Source organism: Pistacia vera, unplaced genomic scaffold, assembly GCF_008641045.1.
Source record: "Pistacia vera cultivar Batoury unplaced genomic scaffold, PisVer_v2 Contig754, whole genome shotgun sequence".
NCBI classification, from domain to species: domain Eukaryota; kingdom Viridiplantae; phylum Streptophyta; class Magnoliopsida; order Sapindales; family Anacardiaceae; genus Pistacia; species Pistacia vera.
Genome location: NW_022196617.1, coordinates 222376 through 241915, shown reverse-complemented (window position 1 = coordinate 241915; position 19540 = coordinate 222376). Strand labels below are relative to the sequence as shown.

At 34.9% G+C, this 19540-nt stretch overlaps 4 protein-coding genes and 1 pseudogene across 4 annotated transcripts; 1 reads left to right on the top strand and 4 right to left on the bottom strand.

Moving 5' to 3' along the window:
• Positions 1–32: 32 nt before the first annotated feature.
• Positions 33–3196, bottom strand: LOC116115861 (pentatricopeptide repeat-containing protein At5g64320, mitochondrial). Its single transcript, XM_031401989.1, has 2 exons — positions 634–3196; positions 33–372 (listed from the first exon to the last, which is right to left on the bottom strand). Exon 1 carries the CDS (start codon positions 3081–3083, stop codon positions 909–911), a length of 2175 nt encoding a protein of 724 aa, XP_031257849.1. The 5' UTR covers positions 3084–3196; the 3' UTR covers positions 33–372; positions 634–908.
• A 660-nt stretch (positions 3197–3856) lies between these two features.
• LOC116115809 (thymidine kinase-like) lies at positions 3857–8249 on the bottom strand. Its single transcript, XM_031401947.1, is given in 5 exon segments — positions 3857–4441; positions 4558–4679; positions 4971–5119; positions 7756–7811; positions 7813–8249. Coding segments are annotated over 5 exon segments (690 nt in total). The 5' UTR covers positions 7917–8249; the 3' UTR covers positions 3857–4182.
• On the bottom strand, positions 6170–7570 carry LOC116115796 (annotated as a pseudogene).
• A 4109-nt stretch (positions 8250–12358) lies between the features above and the next one.
• Positions 12359–16571, top strand: LOC116115801 (heterogeneous nuclear ribonucleoprotein 1-like). Its single transcript, XM_031401938.1, has 4 exons — positions 12359–12908; positions 13123–13345; positions 14367–15555; positions 16209–16571. Exons 2-4 carry the CDS (start codon positions 13124–13126, stop codon positions 16220–16222), a joined length of 1425 nt encoding a protein of 474 aa, XP_031257798.1. The 5' UTR covers positions 12359–12908; position 13123; the 3' UTR covers positions 16223–16571.
• Positions 16572–18026: 1455 nt separating this feature from the next.
• Positions 18027–19450, bottom strand: LOC116115849 (putative yippee-like protein Os10g0369500). The gene is made up of 3 exons (XM_031401978.1): positions 19224–19450; positions 19014–19122; positions 18027–18268 (listed from the first exon to the last, which is right to left on the bottom strand). Exons 1-3 carry the CDS (start codon positions 19364–19366, stop codon positions 18185–18187), a joined length of 336 nt encoding a protein of 111 aa, XP_031257838.1. The 5' UTR covers positions 19367–19450; the 3' UTR covers positions 18027–18184.
• Positions 19451–19540: the final 90 nt, after the last annotated feature.

Genomic DNA, 19540 nt, shown 5'->3' with positions numbered 1-19540 from the left:
TTTATCATCAACATAGCTATTGTACTTTGTACATATAAACTGTAATTGAGAATTTATGTCTACATAATACATATCTGAAGTGCACAATACTTTACAAAGGGACACATTATTTCTACTTGTTTATCACTGTCCCACTTCTACCAGCCAATTTATGTTCTTCTACAATGAAGTGGTTACAGAATACAGAAACATGGGACTGATATCAGTGAAGATCTACATCTAGCTCGTCCTAGTAGATGCTGCAACAATGCACTTGCCGATGATGCGAACATCTCCCTTTGAAATTTTTACTTTACAGATTGGGTAAATTGCAACCATGACAAGAACATGGCTTTGAACAGATAAGTGTCTTCCATGCTTGTAAAACTTGACCTGTAAGCATGAGGAATCACAGAAGGATGAAAGTTAGCTTCCAGGCCATACTTCAAGAACTGTTACCAATGTTTAACTGTGAGTAAGACTAGACCATTAAGGTTCTCCGCATACCAAAAATTGGTCTAGATAATTTTCCTCTCACTGTAATATTCATTAGAATCCCCAGAAAGTAAAATTCGTGTTTTAAGGAGTATTCTTAAAAACATGAAGCACTTCTTCCACTGCATAAAATCAGGCAAAAATAACATCAGAAAATACCTGCAGCTCCTTGCAAGATTCAGAAGACTTGTGTTCTCATCCAATGAATTCTAGGCGACTGATGACCAATCCAAAAGATGCTCCTAACTGATTGTCACCTCCAGAATATTCAAGATAAATCCAACCCATAGGTTAATTGATGCACACCTGTCTCAGGTAAGGAAAACAAGTAAGGGGTCAGTTATAATCAGACTGGCAGAGCAACTCTTCCAAAGCTTAACAAGCTCAGAAGAAGTGTAAGGGAGAGAAGCCATTTTCTGAAAGTTCCCTTGCTGTCACCAATCCTCAGCATATGTGAAGTTCCGACTGTCCTTATCCATTCCCTTAAAAAAATTCGAGACTAAGATATACCAAGTAACATCATTAGGTAGAAAGCCATTCTCAACTCCTTTATGTAGAAAGAAACAAGCATCATTAAACAGGCCCCCCTTGCAGTACCAATTGATTAAAGTATTATAAGTAATAACATCAGGATAAATTCTTTCAGCTTGTAATTTATCAAAGAGATTTAAAGCGTCCCGAATGCGATCCATCTTGCACAAACCATTTATGAGACTGTTATAGGTGACTATATCAGGTGTCAAACCTCGATGAATCATATCCCTTAGAAACTCAAGGGCAGTATTTACTTTCCCAGTTCTACAGAGACCATTAATCAATATATTGCATGAGATATTGCTGGGAACAACTCCCTTCCTCATCATTTCTTCAAACAAAGCCAACCCTTTATCAACAGCCCCGGCTTTGCATAGTGCCTTTATCAGGCCATTGTAAGTGATTTCATCAAGAGGGCATCCTCTAAACAACATATCATTTGCAAGCTTAAGTGCTTCTTGGATTGCACCTCTTCTCAGAAAAGCATGGATTAACGTGTTGTAAGTTACTGTGTTGGCAATTACACCCTCCAATAACATGTTCTGATACAATCCCAAAGCATCTTCTATCTTATCATCCTTGCACAGTCCAGATATTAAAGAATTAAATGTAAAAATGTCAGGTTTACATCCTCTGCTTGGCATTTCACCAAACAATTCAAAGGCCACATGGACCTTTCCAGCTTTACACAGAGCACTTATAAGGCAATTGTATCCCACCGTATTCAAACTAAGCCTCTTAGCTGACATCTCATTCATGATATCATTAGCTTTCTCTAGTTTTCCTTCTTTGCAAAAACCATCAATTAAAATGGTGTATGTGATAACATTCGGTTCACAACCCATCACTGCCATCTCATTAACCAATTCAAGAGCTGAACCTAAACGCCTCTGCTTACAAAGTCCATGAATCAATATGTTAAAAGTAAAAACATCAGGGTTACAGCCAATGCTTAACATTTTATTATACAAAATATCCTTGGCTTCGTCAAAACGTCCACTTGTCACATACCCATTAATCACAGTGTTGAAAATCACAACATTAGGACAAGGTACTTTGTTCAACAATGCCCTTGCTTCATCAACTCGCCCGGTTCTACACAACCCATGCATTAAAAATCCATATGTTAAAGCATCAGGGGTGAAACCACGACGAAGCATCCGATCGACCCATTTTGCTGCTTCAAGAATTCGATTGCCTCTGCAAAGGCCATTGATAACATCATTAAAGGTCTGAACATCTGGCATGCAACCCATCAGAAACATTTCCTCCAAAAGCACCAACGCATCATTCACTCTATTACTCTTGGACAGTGCGTGTATCAAAGTCTGGTAAACCACAGAGTTCGGAACACATCCATGTTTAGTCATGTCCCTAAGTAGCTTGCATGCAGAATCCACTTCATTAACCATACAAAGTGCTTTCATCACCACCCCAAAAGTATAAACTGTCGGTGAAGCACCCTTACTCAACATGTCATAAAACACATTTGGCGCAACATTATGACAATTACCAGCCACTAATATCTCCAACACAACATTATAAGACTTAAAACTAGGTTCACAACCATAAACACTCTTCATATCCAATAACAACCTAGTGGCTTGTCCAGGGAATCCCGCTTTCCCATAATACTTCAAAATCAAAATGAAAAGGGTCTCTCTAAAAACAATACCCTCTTCTTTCATTTGCAATAACAAACCATCTATAACCCTAAACTCCTGATTCCCACCAAGTTTATCTATCAACACATAGTACACATCAAATGTATGACAATAGCCCTTCTGGGCACCAGCCCAACTGAATAACTGCATACACGTATCAACATCTAGTGGCAATGCAAGTAATTTACATAGTTGATAAGGGGTTATTTTATTAAGAGACTTTCTAAGCTCATTGATATCAAATGGTTTGAGCAATCTTTCCCATTCATTATCAGATTCCGATTCATTGCTTCGAAAAATAGTAGAATCGCTAATAAACCCAGATGAGTAAACTGCAAAACAAGGGACTTTGAAGAGAGATTTAAGGAGGGTTTTGCTCACAAGTGAAGTGAGCTTTGGAGTCTTTAACATTAGTGTCTTAAATAAGCAGCCAAAAGATACAGAAACAAAAACTAACCAAAGAAGAAGCGAAAGGCACCCTTTTTAGCCAACTCAATCTGTATCGAAACAGGGAGCTCTGGGACTCTGTGAGGAAAAAAAAAACACTCGTATGTACATACGCCATTGACTTCGTTGTGTTTTGTTTTCGAGCTTCCATTTGTTACATACATTCGTTTTTGTTCTGATATTGGGCTGGGCCGGTCCGGGCCAGGCCCAGCCCCATATTTAGTTACACATGACATGATTTAAAATTAAAAATTAAAAATCGGATTGAGTTGAAAAGTAATGTTACACTCAGAATCTCTTCTAAAAAATTGGTCCGATATGGTAAATCGTAATTAGTTAGCAATAATTTATTAAATAGGACCCAGATGAGATCTATTACGAACTGACTAATTATAAACTATCACGTCAAGATCGTGAGATAAAGTTTATGAAAAAAGGTCGTGAGTCTTACATTTTCCAGAGCTGAGTCCACCTCCACATTAATGTAGCTGATATATTAAGTAATCTAAAGGAAGAATTTATGTTAATCTTATCTCGGGAATATTATTATCCTTAGGTAAACCTTTAAATTATAGTCTAATAGTATATTAAAGAAATGGAAATGAGAGTGATTCAAATAGTATTATAGAAGCGAGACTGAGAGTGGTTGCCAGAGTATTATAGTATAGTAAGCCGGCCAGAGAGTTGTTGCCTAAACATTTCAAATTCTTGATAAAGGTGTTGAAACAGGAATCCAACTTATGAAGGATCTTATCTTTTGTATATTCAAAGTTTCAAACCACAACCGTGTCACAATAGGATTAAAAATCATCAGAGTTGAATACAATCATAGATTTCTAATTCTAATTTTTCCCTTTCAAAATACATATTGATGGGACAAAGAAGCCCAACTTTGTCTACATTACTATCCGGGCCACAGCCACAAGGCATACTATGATGAAGATCCTATATGTCAAAAAGCAATGAGTTCAAATATGCTGTGCAAACTACACAGCAAATTTTCACACATCCAGCTGAATGCTCAAGGAAAATCTGGATCTCGTGCGAGCATGAAAGGGCTGAACTACACTGCACATGATTCACATTGAGACTTCTGCGACCCTAGAACAATTCTTGCAGCCTCTACAACTACGTGTCCGCTAACATAGTGCTGTCGGCATACAGGCATGTAGATATCAGATCCTCCAATCAGTTCAGTCTGTGTCTCTTTCGTCTTCCTTAAGGTGAAGAAAGCACGCTTCCCGCAGAATTCGCATCGAGCGGTTAATTTAGTAACAGAATCAGCCAGGGGAATTATATCAAGCACAGAACCAAAGCTCCTTCTGCCAAGATATTTCTCGCCATCAAAAAGGACTAATATAATTCAAAAAATGTTAAAGGGCAATTAAATCTTCTGAAAGTATAAGAGCGAGGATTGAGAATCAGAACATTATCACACCTCAAATAGTCACCATCCAATCCAGCAACTATCACAGTTTTTCCATCATGATCAGCAGCTTCACTACAAAAATCATAAAGGTCTTCAAAGAATTGAGCCTCGTCAATGCCAATCACATCTAGCTGTCACCATGTACTGGACATGAGTAGAAATTACACAGAAAGATAACTTACAAATGCAACTAAGGTAGCAACAAATACACACTCAAAATCAAGATTTACAAATGTGCGGGCAGCATTCTTTCTAACAGGATTTGCCTTTCATTTTACAGTCTTCACTAACCAGTACCAAGACAATGCCCATTTACAAAATGGGAACTACTTTTATTCATAGAGATCATATTAATCATTAAATATTAATCAGGCAGCATCCTTTATCATAATAGATATCATTATATTTCTGCATTGAATTACCTTATCATAAGCATCACAACCAAATTTTTGTCTGAATGATGACAAATTCGCCAATGCACAACATGGCAATTTCACTCCATCATGTGTAACTATAGAATCCAATCCAAATCTTGTGTCCTTGTTGGATTTTATTACTGCTACACTTCTGCATAAAAGACCAGAAAAGAGAACAAAGGATAGTAAGAACAAGCCCAAGAATACTTAAATATTTTATTCAAGTTTTAATTTAGTATTAAAGGCAAATTTGTTGAAATCCTACATAATAGTTAACATGAAGGATACATGCAAAAATCATCATAGTAATTAAAAACGGAGTCTTAGGGTTAGGTGTTTGAGCAACAGTATGCATTTCTGCACAATAAGATCTTCAAATAAGACCTAAATAACAGACAAATCCAAGCGTTTAAAAGCAAAAGGTCAAGAAGCAATTCAGTACCAGCCAGTGAAGTTAGGGGCAAGTAATAAGTGAAAACATTAGCAAGAATCTTAAGAAATAAATACGCACAAAAAATATATTTAAAAAAAAAAGGAGAAGAAGAAGAAGAAGCAAGATTCCTTAAAAGTAATTCAACCTTTCTTGCCTCAACTTGTGATTGGAGTTCTAATGGTTGAATTGAAGCATCTGAACATCCTATGATTTGTTTCCTCTAGTCTTCTAGTGAAGAGATGTGATGAGTTTTATCAATAAACCTCACATGCCAACCACCCAGGCTTTCTATCTCTCCTTTTACAAAAATGTATCAGAAGCAGACTTCAGCAACATGGCAAATTGATTCTGAAACACTCAATTACCACCTAGCAGAAGATTGTAGCACAGGGAACAATACTTTAGGCATCAAAAAGGTCAACATCTTCTTTGATGACATGGATACTCGAAATCCAATGTGAATATTGAAGAGAGTAACAAATAATGGATTTCACAGGAGGTCGTGAATAATCAGGACTCCATATCACCACCTCATACAGCAAGACCAAACTGATGACTTAAGAAACTAGCCCAATTAGACAGTAATGCACATAGAAAACAACAGCATATTTCAAGCACCATACCTATATAAGAGTCCTCCATATTCTCTATATTTCCCAACAGCACTGAGGGTGAGACATGTGGAGCCTTTCGAATACTCAAAAGGCCACATTGTATAACAAGCATAAAGAAATAGAAATGTATGGGAAGGAAATAATCTCAACAACCTGAGCTAGTTGCCACAGAAATCAGGAACATAGCCTGCGTCCTTTAAAGTACAAGTCATTTCCTTAATCATTCATAGATCTCCTCAGAATGTCTATGAGATTTATCACCCATAAGGAAGAAATGGACCACTCCTCGAACTTCGATTTACTATAACCAGGCTCTTCATCAACCCTATATCTCTCATCTTCCCCCTAACATCTGCAACATTATCCCAGGACCCAACTGTGGCAAATGCATTAGACAATACCACATAATCCCAGCATTTCCAGGATCCATCAAGTACTTTGTGCTGCAAGCTTCACCAGGTTCATGTCTCCATGAATTCACATGCTCCAAGCAAAGCCCCCCATATCACAGAATGTTCCTTGCAGGGTGAGTTTAGAACAAACTCATAAGCCTCTTGCAACTTCCCAGCTGCCCTAAAAGGTCAACATGGCTGATAATGTTGCCCTCTAGGTTGGATTCCATAATCCCTCGTCATGCATGAGAAATAATCCAGCCTTTGCTAACTAAACCTCCATGGCTGCAAGCAGAAAGGACTGCAAGAAAAGTAATGTAATTTGGTCTGAAACCTTCATCTCTCATCTTCTGAAATGATTCCAGAACCTCTATTACTTTCCTGCTGGGCATAACGATATCAATGCAGTCACGTGACAACATTTCTATTTAATAATTTATCAAATACCGATGCCCATCAAAACACTGCTGCATTTAAAGTACATATCTATAAGGGCACTATTAACTACAACATTTTCCCCAATATTGCACTTTATCATGACACCATGGGCTCGTTTGCCATGCTCCAATGTGGCCAAAGTGGCACAGGCTCTGAACACTGATGCAAAGGTATATTGGTCGGTGTCAAACCGTTTTCTCTCAACTTATAATAAAATTCCAGTCCAACTTCTCAAGCCCTTTTGCACATACCCAGTAATCATTGCATTCCAAGAAATTAAACTTTTCTCCTGCAACTTACAAACAGAACATGAGCAGTTACTAGATTCCCTGACTTTGCATACAATATCAACAATTTATTTTCCAAAACTCATGGGAACATACCCAACAAAACCATTTGTGCATGGATTCTTCTCCCCTTTCTATATTCTTTCATGAATATGCACTTTGCAATAAAAGAGAATATGTCCCCGGTTCCACTTTCACTCCCGTTCTCCATAAAAGCCCAATAGCTTCACTTAACCTCCCCGAAAAACAAAGGCCTTTTAATGTTTTATCCAAATGGCGGAAATTCTTACACGGGCCAACCTGAAAGCTGGGAATACCTCACTCGTGACAATCCCACCAAACCATGGAACAAAAACAGTTTTACATTCTATTCCATCAAAATTCTCGAAAACAAAAATTACAAAAATTTGACCTTCATGTGAAAAGCTGTTGCCTTTTCCATTGTACTATCGACTCATAAACACAATAACAAAACCAAAAATAAATTTCAAACTAATTCCACAACTCTCCTTTTTCAACCAAACATGGATGATTAAAATTCAAACCAAACCCCATACCACATAAATCATAAAATAATCAAACAAAACAAAAACACTAAATTTAAGCAAACCAGCTATAAAATACCTGCCTTCTCGGTCTCCGCTTGGATCCTTCGAAGAAGCGTGGTCGTTTTGCCGGCAAACCGGGTCCACAATCACGTGAACTTCACCTGATGCTGAAGAATTAGAGGCCTTGGTTTGCAAGCTTCGATTTTGAACAGAAAAAAGCGGGAATTTAGGCGAAGCCATTGGGGGTTCAGATTTAGTGTGGATAAATCTTAGGGTTGCAGAGTTGTAGGGTTACAAAAAATGGATTTTGAGGGAACGGTGAGGCCTTTGTGAGGTAAAGAGACAAAGGGTGTGTGTGCGAATGGTGGAGCTATAAGAGACTTCATGCTTGAAATAGTAACATGTGGGTTGTAAGAGAGACAAGGAAGGAGAAAGGTTTAGGGTTTTGCTTGCTAAGAAAAGAGATTAAATTTTGGCATGCTGGCCTTGGCTAAATTTAGGGTTAAGGGTGAGACTTTGAGATAGAGAAGCAGGTGAGAACTGAAAAGTGGCAGAGGTTTAAGGATGAAAGAGGGAAAGTGCTCAATCAAGGAAATGAAGGGAAATATAATTATATTTATTTTTGCAAAAACAATTGTAATAAATTTATAAAGATAATTAAAACAATTTATAGATTTAAAAAAAAAATAGATATAATTTAAAATTAAAATACTTTTCATCATAAATTATGTCAAAGTAAAAATAAAAATAAAAAAACCATTAAATTTATTTATAGGTTTAGACACATAAATTTAAAAAAAAAAAAAAAAAGATTTTAGAATGTATCTAAGCTAGTAATGATATTGTTTGTTTTACAATTAAATAAAATATTTTTCAAAATTAGACAATTATAAAAATGGTTGACGAAATACACTAAGAATTAGTCAATGTTGAATTAAATAATTAATTAAGAATTACACAAAGATGGGTATTATTAAATATAAAAAAATAGTGAATATACTAAAATTATGAATTTATGTGACATCGTAGATAACCATATGAATAGGGTAATTGGGAGTGTGAATATGAAGATTAAGTATCATCAATCCACGATTTAAGTGGAAGGTCATACAGTGGATTTACATCTCTCCTCAAAAATTAGTTAGTGTCTAAGCTGGTCTGAACACCCTGATTACAAAAAATAAGTTTATGTGCTACAAGCTTGGTTTACATTTTCATCATAAAAGAAAATTTATTCCTATTAATTGGCATAATAAATTAGTGTAGTGGTAGCTAAATGCATAAAAATTTACTAAAGATAAAAGCATTTATTATTATTATATATACAGAAAGTTGGTAGGAATCTAGGGGACACATGAACCACTCCCTAGCAAAATTATTATGTACCATGTGATAAAATCATAATCAAATTTTAATACATTTCAATAAGCCCCAATTGGTATGCATCCATTGCCTTCATGACTTAATCCAAGTCAATTTATAATTAACACTTAGTTAATGTTTGATTATTGGGTATAGGCATAGTTCTTCAATTGGGTCATTTCTCCAACTAAGAAATTAAAATTCCAATCCACCCATTGTATCTAATTGTCTACAATTTCATTTATTTTCAATAAAAATAATCTTCTTATGGGTATTATTATTATTATTATTTATAATTGAGGTATGGATCAGCTTACACGCACTTTGGTTATTCCTCAAGGGGAGTTATCCCATGTAATCTACCGTCGCAACCCTCAAAGTAAACCGTGGAAAAAGTACTATCTTTGTGTCTAATGAGGAATCGAACGTAGATAGGATTGTGGGTTGAACCATTTGCAGTCTCCTTGGTTTGCCATATTATTATTTTTATATATTGATATAATGATTATCAAATAGAATCATTAAATTGACATATTATTTCATTGATCGTAATATAAGAATGACCACTTCTTTTGATATTAGTGGTTAAAACCATGGTTTAAAAACTGGACTGGACGGTTGGACCAAGATCCATCACATGTCCGGTTCGTCAATATGAAACCTGGTATATTCAATAACTCTTATGAACGCCATTAAATCGAGAAAAGTGCGATAAACCGTTCCAATATTTCAAAAGTGAAAAAAAAATCCCTAACATGGTAACACCATTCTTTTTCCAGTTTCTCTAGCAAAGCTCTTCTGAAAATTAAATCTAAGCTACCCACTCAAGTTGACATATATTCATTGATCTAATATAAGAAGACCACTTCTTTTGATATTAGTGGTTAAAACAAGAACTCCGTAAATTTTAGGGTATTAATTTTATAGTTTTTCTCATCGTCTTTAGGTTTAGATAAAATTAACCAACAAACCATTTTTGTAATATGAAATGAAGCATGATGATGAAAACTAGAAAGCACCTAAGTTTTACACTTAAAAAACATTATTAAAAGTGATTAAGAATTAATTAACAGCCGACTAAGTATGAATACAATACTAATTAACTCCAACAAACAATAAGTTATAAATAAAATGTAGCACATAATTGAGGGGATTTGATAATTGGGATATTAAATTATGGAAAATGTGAAGCCAAAAAGAAGGGGCAGCCTTATTAACGTCATGGCAGTGCACCAAATGTAATTTATGTTGTATTTTTGGATGAGTGGTAGCACAACAAGACATCCCTTCTGTCTTCACACATCCCACCAATTTCTTCATTTTTATACTCTAAAGTTCCACCCATACCTACTCATTTTGAGTGCGACTTAGTGCACAATTATACATATGAGTCAATTAGCGTACTTCGACTAATATTTAGGGGAGACTAACACAGCAACCTTCTAAGTTGATACATGAATGTCACGTAGATTTTCAATTTATTCAATTAAATCATAATAATACGAATATATATTGGTTTGTTGTACTATTGAGATATAACATTTCCGAAATATTTGATTTTTATTTTTGTTTTGAATATCCATCTTATCTAAGGTATCGTGCTGATGAATCACAAGTCAATGCATATACGTCATATATTTCAATTTAAAAAAAAAAAAACTATTACATCTGACTATTTTTCCAGTTTTCTGTTTTTTTGGTTAACTGAGTGTCTGATTAGTATGCGTATCTCAGTTAATCCTGAAAGAGATTATCCACAACAACCCACCGTTGACTCTTCCGGATATCATGGGCAAAGAGTTTTCTATTTTTGTAATACCTATGTTTTATGGAAATCACCATGTGAATGACAAATTATTCAATTCAAAAGCATAAATGTTGAAGCATCCCTTGCCTCCAAAGAAAGTAAACATGTTTTGAGTTAATGCATTGATTAATTAATTAATGAAGTATATATGCTTCAAAACTTTATTATTATTCTTGCTTGCCACCATAACCTTGTTTATTAATTTCTCTTTGAAATAGCAAAAGCTTTGACAAAGTCTTTCTTAATTCATTTTTTATTTTTTTTATTTTTTATCCTTTCTTACTTCTTCTCTTGTCACCTAAGATAATATTCAACATCAAATAATAATTTTTAAATTTGAGGTCAGATGGCAAGATTTTAGCCATCTAGATGGATTATTTAGAGATCTTGTGTTTGTGTCTCACAAAGTGATTATATACTATATTTGTGACTCATAAGGCCTGTCGGGTGTTTAATAGATCTCGAAAATTAGTTAAAGTGTGCACGCTTGAACACCCCGATTAAAAAAAAAAAAAAAGATGCAAAAGACAAAATAAAAATATTCATTTATATTTATTTCCTCACATATCATCTAAATTGTTTACTTTTTTTCCATCCAAAAAGCAAATGAGATTCCAATTTTTCCTTCATATTTTTCATTTCCCTTTCAACTTTTGTTTTGTACTATATATTCCAATAAAAAAAAAAAAAATTACACATTATTGGAGAACTTTACAAACTAAATACCTCAAATATCAAATTTTACCCACCTATGGGTAGCTCAGTGGTAAGGGCGAACCAAGGAGACTGTGTATGACTTCAACCTATAATCTCAGGTTCGATTCTCCGTTGGACACAAAGGTAGAGTAATAGTCGAGGTAGTACGTTATCCCAGACACCTCAGTTAAAAAAAAAAAAAAAATCATAAAAATATACATTTGTATTTGAACCTGAAATATACCCAATTTAGATTAGGGTTTTCAATGACAAATTAAGCAAACCCTAATCCACTAATCTAAGACAATTTTGTGGTCAACAAAGAGGTTCATACTCCAAACCACAATATAAACACCAAAAACTATCTATTTTTGAAACAAATTTAAAGGCTAATTATTCACCTAATTAGAGGACCATATTAGCCCATGGTGATGGACCACCTCAAATGTCCAACACTCAATTTTAATATTATTGCATCATAACCGTGCAATTTCCATCATATTCTTAAAAAATAAAAAAAAAATATTATATAGTTTAAAAGTTGAAATTAGCCATGTAAAAAAAATAAAATTAACTCTATAATAAAATATCACATAAGATGATATATTAGTTACTATGATAATAAAACATCACATAAGATGATATAGTTACTATGAAAATAAAATAAAATGTAATTTTGAGAGAAAATTAAATTAAATTAATTAATTAATTTATGTATATTTGAAAATGAAAATAGAAAGAAAATTATATTAAATTAAATTAAAGAGGAACATGAAAACATAGGGAAGTAACCATGTCCATGTTTCATCGTCTAGCTTTGTAACTTTCTTACATCGGCAAGGCAAAGTCCAAAGCTTTGTCTATAAATATAAATTATTATGATTACCCATTTTTGATCCAAATCCATTCTCTTGATTTTCTCTCTCATGCAAATCTTCTCTCTCTTTCTCTTTCTCTCTCTGCTTCAAGCATAAAAAAAAAATCCATTCATTACATAAAAATCACAATACAGTAAACAGAGAGAAAGAAAGAGAGAGGAAAAAGAGGGCCTCTCGCCCTCTCTTCGTATTATGCCTCCTCTTAGATCTTAGATTCTCCCACTTTCCCATCTGAGTTCGCTCTCTTTGGTATTGAAATTCTTTGCTTTTCATTTTTAGCTACAAAAGAAGAAAAAATAATTTATATCGTTTCTTTGATTGGATCCTTTTGTTTTAACTTTTTTGCTTCGTTTTTAGGAATACTGGGTTGTGGGTTGATCCTTGATTGATCGTTTAACGGTTCCATGTTATTGGATTCAATCCAAGGTTGCCCATTTCTTTGATATTCATATTAAATTTCCAAGCTTTTGCTTGATTTTTGTTCACAAGGTAATCTTTTTCTCTTTGTTTAATCCGCATTATGTGTTTTTGTATTGGAAACTAAGTGTTGGATTGTGTTATATGTAGATCCAGTTTGTGCTGTCTTGTTTTGCTGATGATTGTATGATTCGTGTAGGATAAGGATTGATTGTTGTTTAAATAAGATAAAATGATTGTTTTGATGAATATTTATTTGATGTTTGATTGGATATGTGATTTGTAGAATGGAAATGGAGCTTGGTAAGCTGTTTATTGGTGGGATTTCCTGGGACACAAATGAGGACCGTTTAAGAGAATATTTCCAAACTTTTGGAGAAGTTTTAGAAGCTGTGATCATGAAGGATCGGGCCACAGGTCGTGCCCGTGGTTTCGGTTTTATTGTTTTTGCTGACCCTGCGGTTGCAGAAAGAGTTGTCATGCAGAAACACATGATAGATGGTAGAACTGTAAGTTTCAATTCTCATTTAAAGTTTCTTTTGATTTGATGAATGATAGCATACAATTCAATGATCATTTTGATTGGAGTATGAGGGGGATTAGAGTGTTCTGTTTTATGGTGCCATTATTGGTTCCATGATTGTTTTTTTTGTTTAAAAGAAAAATGATTTGATTTTGTTAATAGTTTTGGTAGGTTGTTGACTATTGATGATAAGTTTCTGATTGTTAACATGTCACTGTTGAGTAAAAATAACACAAGTAAGATTCAAGATATTTCATTTTCAGAAATATAGCTTGTCATTAATTACTGAGTGCTGTCATCGTCAAAGTGCCCTCTCTGGACAAAAAAGAAATGAAAACTAATAGAAGATTGCTTCATTAGTTTTGGAATGACTTTTAGTTAAACAATTAGCACAAACGGTAATATGCTCGGGATATGATGTGGGTTCTATCCATTTGAAAGAGACAGTTGGGGGTATTCAAATAAGAGTGATTAATGAACTTTCTTGCAAGATGCATATGCAAAAATCAGTGACAAAAATGGAAAGTAGTGTCATGGACTCAATAAATTGTAAGGGAGGATGTTCTTCATGCTTACTATTTTGGTGCTTTGAAATAGGCTTGCATCAGTTTTCATGTTGACCACGATATCAACTCTTTAAGTCTCATGTAACATTTTGAGCTGCTTAATCATTCTTCGAGACTAATTAATGAGATGGCCAGATGGGGCACTTTTTATATTAATAAAACGCTTGAGATGAAGAACATAAAGTTTTCAAAGCCTCTTCTAGCCTAACTCCAAACATATTGCATATCTTGCACCCCAAGCAATACAAAAATTACACTAATTCATGATGAAAGTAGCAGAACTACTCTGGTATAATTTTCAAGGACCCATCATATACATTCACAATGTATATCTTAGAAGCTTTGAGTAACAGTTTTTTTTTGCATCATGTTTAAATCGTATATTATAAATGCGAAATTTATTATAGTTCATTTCTCATTATCTAGCTTTCCGATTATCAGGTTGAGGCAAAAAAGGCTGTTCCTAGGGATGATCAGAACATTCAGAACCGAAACAGTAACAACATTCACGGGTCTCCTGGTCCTACTCGCACAAAGAAGATATTTGTAGGAGGTTTAGCATCCACTGTAACAGAGGGTGACTTTAAGAAGTACTTTGATCAGTTTGGGACAATTACAGATGTCGTAGTTATGTACGACCACAACACTCAAAGGCCTCGAGGTTTTGGATTCATTACTTATGATTCAGAGGAAGCAGTGGATAGAGTGTTGCTCAAAACCTTTCATGAACTTAATGGTAAAATGGTTGAAGTCAAGCGAGCAGTCCCCAAAGAATTATCCCCAGGGCCAAATCGCAGCCCGTTGGGCTCATATAACTATGGTACAAGTAGAGTCAGTAGCTTCCTGAATGGTTACACTCAGGGATACAATCCAAGTTCAGTTGGAGGGTATGGAGTTAGAATTGATGGCAGATACAGTCCAGTTACTGTTGGGCGGAGTGGATTTTCCCCAATTGGTCCTGGTTATGGGATGGGACTGAATTTTGAGCCAAATTTGAGCCCAGGCTATGGAGGAAGTGCAAACATTAGTTCTAACCTTGGCTATGGTCGTGGGTTGAACCCTCCATATGGTGGAAATCCAAACAGGTATAGTAGCCCCATCGCTTATGGTGGGAGCAATGGAGGTAATAGTCCTGTCCTTAATTCACCAAGTAGGAGTTTGTGGGGAAATGGGAATCTTAGTTATGCCACAAACTCTGCAAACTCCAGTGCTTTGGGCCTTGGAAGTGGGACTTCAGGAGTGGATTCTTTTGGCAGCATTGGAGCACTTTGGGGTTCCACTCCTAATCTTGGACAAGGTGGAGCTGCTGGTTCTGTTTATAGTAGTGACAATCTTGGTTATGGCACTGGAGAATTAAGTCTTGGGTCAGGAGCTTTAGGGTATGGAAGAAATAGTCGCTCTGGTGTCACACCACCTTCTGTTTCAAATGGTGGTTATGACGAGGCTTATGCTGACATTTATGCAAGTGGTTCCTTTTATGGTGATTCCACTTGGCGATCTTCACCTTTGGAGCTGGAGGGGTCTGGCCCCTTTGGTTTTGGGCTTGGAACTGCAGCTTCAGATGTTATGACTAAAAATTCTGCTGGTTATGTTGGTGGTTATAGTGTTACTAATAGACAACCAAATAGAGGTAAGATGATTCTGCTGTAGCTTACTCTTTCATGTTTCTTGTTTTCTTAAACCCCCTTCCTTCTTCTATTTATTTATTTGATTTCTTCTTGTGATTGTTAATTATTATGTTCATTTTAAGTTTTTGAAAGAAGTTGTTGATCAATGCAAAGATGAACTATAGATTTACGTTAACAGCACATAATATGAAAAATGCTGGTTTCTCTATTGTGTATAACTTACCTATGCCTCTTGGCATGGGGTCCCTTTGTACTGATCACCAACATTATGGCCTATTGATACTCTTATTAGCTTAACATCATTTTTTTTACTTATGAAAAAAATATTATATTATTTAATCAGAAGCTAGATGTGCCAGAAAAGATCATGAACAACCGGTAAACAGATCAATCAAATAGGAAATGAAGCACAGATTTGATGATTATATGCAAGTAGACTATTAGTTGTGAGTGACCTGTTTTATTTTGTTACCTTCTCAGCATGTGCTTTCTTGGCATTGCATATTTTTGCTGTCAAATATGCTATTTATTTGATAATGTTGAGCCTATCATTAATGCCTATTGAGCTTTAAAAGGATGTTGTTCACTTTTACGCTGAATACTATGTTCCAGTTGTCGGTGGTATTTACATTCTTGTGTTCATCACTTGTTTCAGGAATTGCTGCCTAGGATGATTCTGATATGGGTGTCAAAAGGTCATTGTAGGTGAATTATATCTGGTGTGGTGAAGCAGGTGATGACTAAATTTCTTACACTTTCCTCATTGAGATAAATCCGTTTATATGAAAATATGATTAGAACTAATTGGTTTCGCCTGTTTTGATGAAACTATAGAGAGCAGTTACAAGGGTTTTCATGTAAGGTTTGAGCTTGGTTTTTCTTTATATAGGTTTTCTTTCTTGGGATTTGATTAAGATGTAAAATCAGATTGCCAGGTATACGAGAATATTGTATCATCCCTCTCTGGTGACACTGATACATAAAAAATTAGACCTTTTGGTTTAATTCTTCTTCTCTTTGTTACTTTTGTACTAACCAGCAAAGTTGCTGGTTCTTGTCAGTATTTCATTCTCTTTTAGTGATTTTTGTATTCAGAAACTGTATGAAAAAATGTTGGTTGATTTATTGGTGTGAAATTCTCAAGGATTCTTAACTATGGTCCCAAAGAATAAGCTACTACACAGTGATTTATTTTAGATGGCCAATGCATTTCCCAACAAATGAAACTTTATGTTTCATGAAATATTCTTTTTACCAAATGTTTTCAGAAAGGAAAATGTTTTTCTTATGCCTATGAAAGATGCAGAAACCAACCAGCATGGTGTTCAAAAGTAAGAGAGAAAAAAAAAAAAGGGTAAAAAAGAAATATTCTTGCACAGTATTTGTTCATTTTCTTCTTTGGTTGCCGCAATGGAATTTGCTACAACTTCTGAAATCTTGTATTTTGCAAATAACTTTTGATTGGAGATTCTGAACCTGTTAAAAGGGTAAGGCACCTTTTTTCTTTTCTTAAAGTCTAATATGTACAAGGAAAAAGATCATTGAGTGTTGTAATTGAATTGTATACTACTAATAACAGTTACCTACTCAGGGAATCCAAAGTTTGGTGCTAAATCGATGTCAAACCAACTTTGATCTGATAGTAATATTTTTGGTAAAATTATCCTTTCCAGCAATCTATCTCCAGCGTCTTCCTAATATATATCTGGGTGTATTAAAAGTAGATTTATGTTATCGACAGATAACAGGAGCATTTTATAACCATGATTATTACAAATCAAATATGATTAAGCCAGTGCAGTACAGAGTACATGAAAATTGATGGATTTATATTCTTCTCTCTCCCAATCAAATACTTGAGTTGGTGGGTTTTAATTGCTCAATAGAGGATAAGAGAGGATATTGGTGATTCAAGATTCAAAGAGGTACAGGTCCCATGACCCTGACCCTGACCCTGACCCTGACCCTGATGTAAAGAATAGGATTTACTTGAAAGGAGCCCAAGACACACTCCACTGACACTGAAATGCACCATAAAATTGAGCATTTGACAACAACTTGTCTTAAATAAGAATGGGTTTATATGAGAGCTGAGACCCTGAATCTGTGGTCAGATTGACCCCTTATCCTAACTTCCCTAATATGGCTCCAATACTTCCTTTCAGGTCATTTTCATGGATGTAATTCCCCTTCAACATCTAAACGGAGGAAGAATATCATTGTTGGGTGGTCCATTCTTTTAGGGATTAGGCCTATCACACACTCTTCATCTAGGGACCCTTCAAAGACATCCAATGCTATTCTCTAAAGCTTTATCTGAAACCTAATTCTGTAGTGCCATTCTAAGATGAACTTATCAAACTGGGAAGACATCATGTCAAATACTTGATAAAGTTATGTAGGATCTTTCGAACCGGTAAATTATCAATTAAAAAAGCAAGAAAATGAATATATTAGCAAATTGAACTAGTAATTTGATGTTCATAATCCAAAAATTTCTTTCCATTGAAGTTGCAAAAGCTACAAATATGATAGCCTTCACTAGACACTACCTATTTAAACAATCTCCTTTAAAATATTCCTATACAAAAATGATAGCCTTTCACTTTTTCTTCCAATGTGTCCACAACATCACCAACCTTCTTTCAACATTCTTTCCTTTTCCAGGATGTACATTCCTTCTTTATACTTCTGGCTCTCTTCATAGGCTTTCTCCTAGGGATCATTAACCAGTTAAACAATAGAAAATGTACAAGATGAAAACATAGTGTAAAGCAAGAACAAAAACCAATCAACAGCAATCCTTTCATAAAGACCAAATACTGCCAACTTAAAAAAGAGCACACAATTATTTCACCAAACTCATCTACAAATTTGACTGAAAAATTCAAAACAAATCGAACTGAACCGAAAAACCTAATCTTATCCCTTATGATAATATTTACAATACATCTATAATGTCTCATGTTGTAAAACTCAATCACTAAAACACAATCTATAGAAAGTAAATAAAACCCTCCACCACAATCCATTCACTGCTAATATTGGAGGCTTAAGTCTTCCAAGTAAAATCAAAATTTCATTAAAACAATATCCCACAAAGATTCAACACCATAAATACATGAATGCTAACATCATTTCTACAAGCAGAACTATGATACTGGTCCGGTAATGTTACATTGCCAAAATGATACCAAGTACTCACTAAATTGACAATATCATACGGTATTCATATTTAGTTCCTACTACTAATACAATACTGTATCTTAAGCATGTTTAGAAATAAAGTTATGGTACTGGTTTGATAACATTATGATGCGAAAATGATAGCAATCCTCACTATATTGATAATACTGAATTTTGATGTTGTGGATTATTAACATCTCATATTACAAATTTATCATTTAATGTTATTGAAACATAAGGAATTAAAAAAAGGGTGAAAGAAAGAGAGACATACGTATTTCCAACCCAGTAATTGGTGACAAGAGCTACAATAAAGGTCGTTAACAGTGTGCAATCCACTGAAGAGAAGCCGGTCTTCTCTAGGCCCAAGAGACACGTTTACCCTGAAATTATTGCTCAAAAAACCATTGCAATGAAACAAAATAAAATAAAATTTAACAAAACGACTTAAAATACGACAAATAAAGAATTGGGTTTGGCTTACACTGATCGGAAAAGATAAGCGCGGCCAAAACGGCCCTGAAACTCCTTGGAGACGATATGATCGGGTGAGGCAGAGTCCACCTTACAACTCTTGCACTTGAAGATCCGAGGCCCACTTAATGACTCTATAAATAACCGACCCATTTGCTGACCTTGATTGATCGAATCAATTTGCTTCTCCCTCACCCTTTCTCTTCTGTTAATCAATTTAATCAATCAATCAAATTGGGTTTTTTATTCTTATATTTGTATGTGGTCAGGTGTTGGCAGTTGGCTTGCATACCGACACAGTAGGGGTGTTTTTTGTCATTTTATTAT

Excerpts from the sequence above, each read along its gene's own strand:
- LOC116115861 (XM_031401989.1), bottom strand. The coding sequence starts at position 3,083 with ATGTTAAAGACTCCAAAGCTCACTTCACTTGTGAGCAAAACCCTCCTT.
- LOC116115801 (XM_031401938.1), top strand. The coding sequence starts at position 13,124 with ATGGAAATGGAGCTTGGTAAGCTGTTTATTGGTGGGATTTCCTGGGAC. Across the intron at positions 13,346-14,366 it reads ACATGATAGATGGTAGAACT|GTTGAGGCAAAAAAGGCTGT; the intron begins GTAAGTTTCAAT and ends TCCGATTATCAG.
- LOC116115849 (XM_031401978.1), bottom strand. The coding sequence starts at position 19,366 with ATGGGTCGGTTATTTATAGAGTCATTAAGTGGGCCTCGGATCTTCAAG. Across the intron at positions 19,123-19,223 it reads GCTTATCTTTTCCGATCAGT|GGTAAACGTGTCTCTTGGGC; the intron begins GTAAGCCAAACC and ends CAATAATTTCAG. Across the intron at positions 18,269-19,013 it reads AATTACTGGGTTGGAAATAC|GAGAAAGCCTATGAAGAGAG; the intron begins GTATGTCTCTCT and ends AATGATCCCTAG.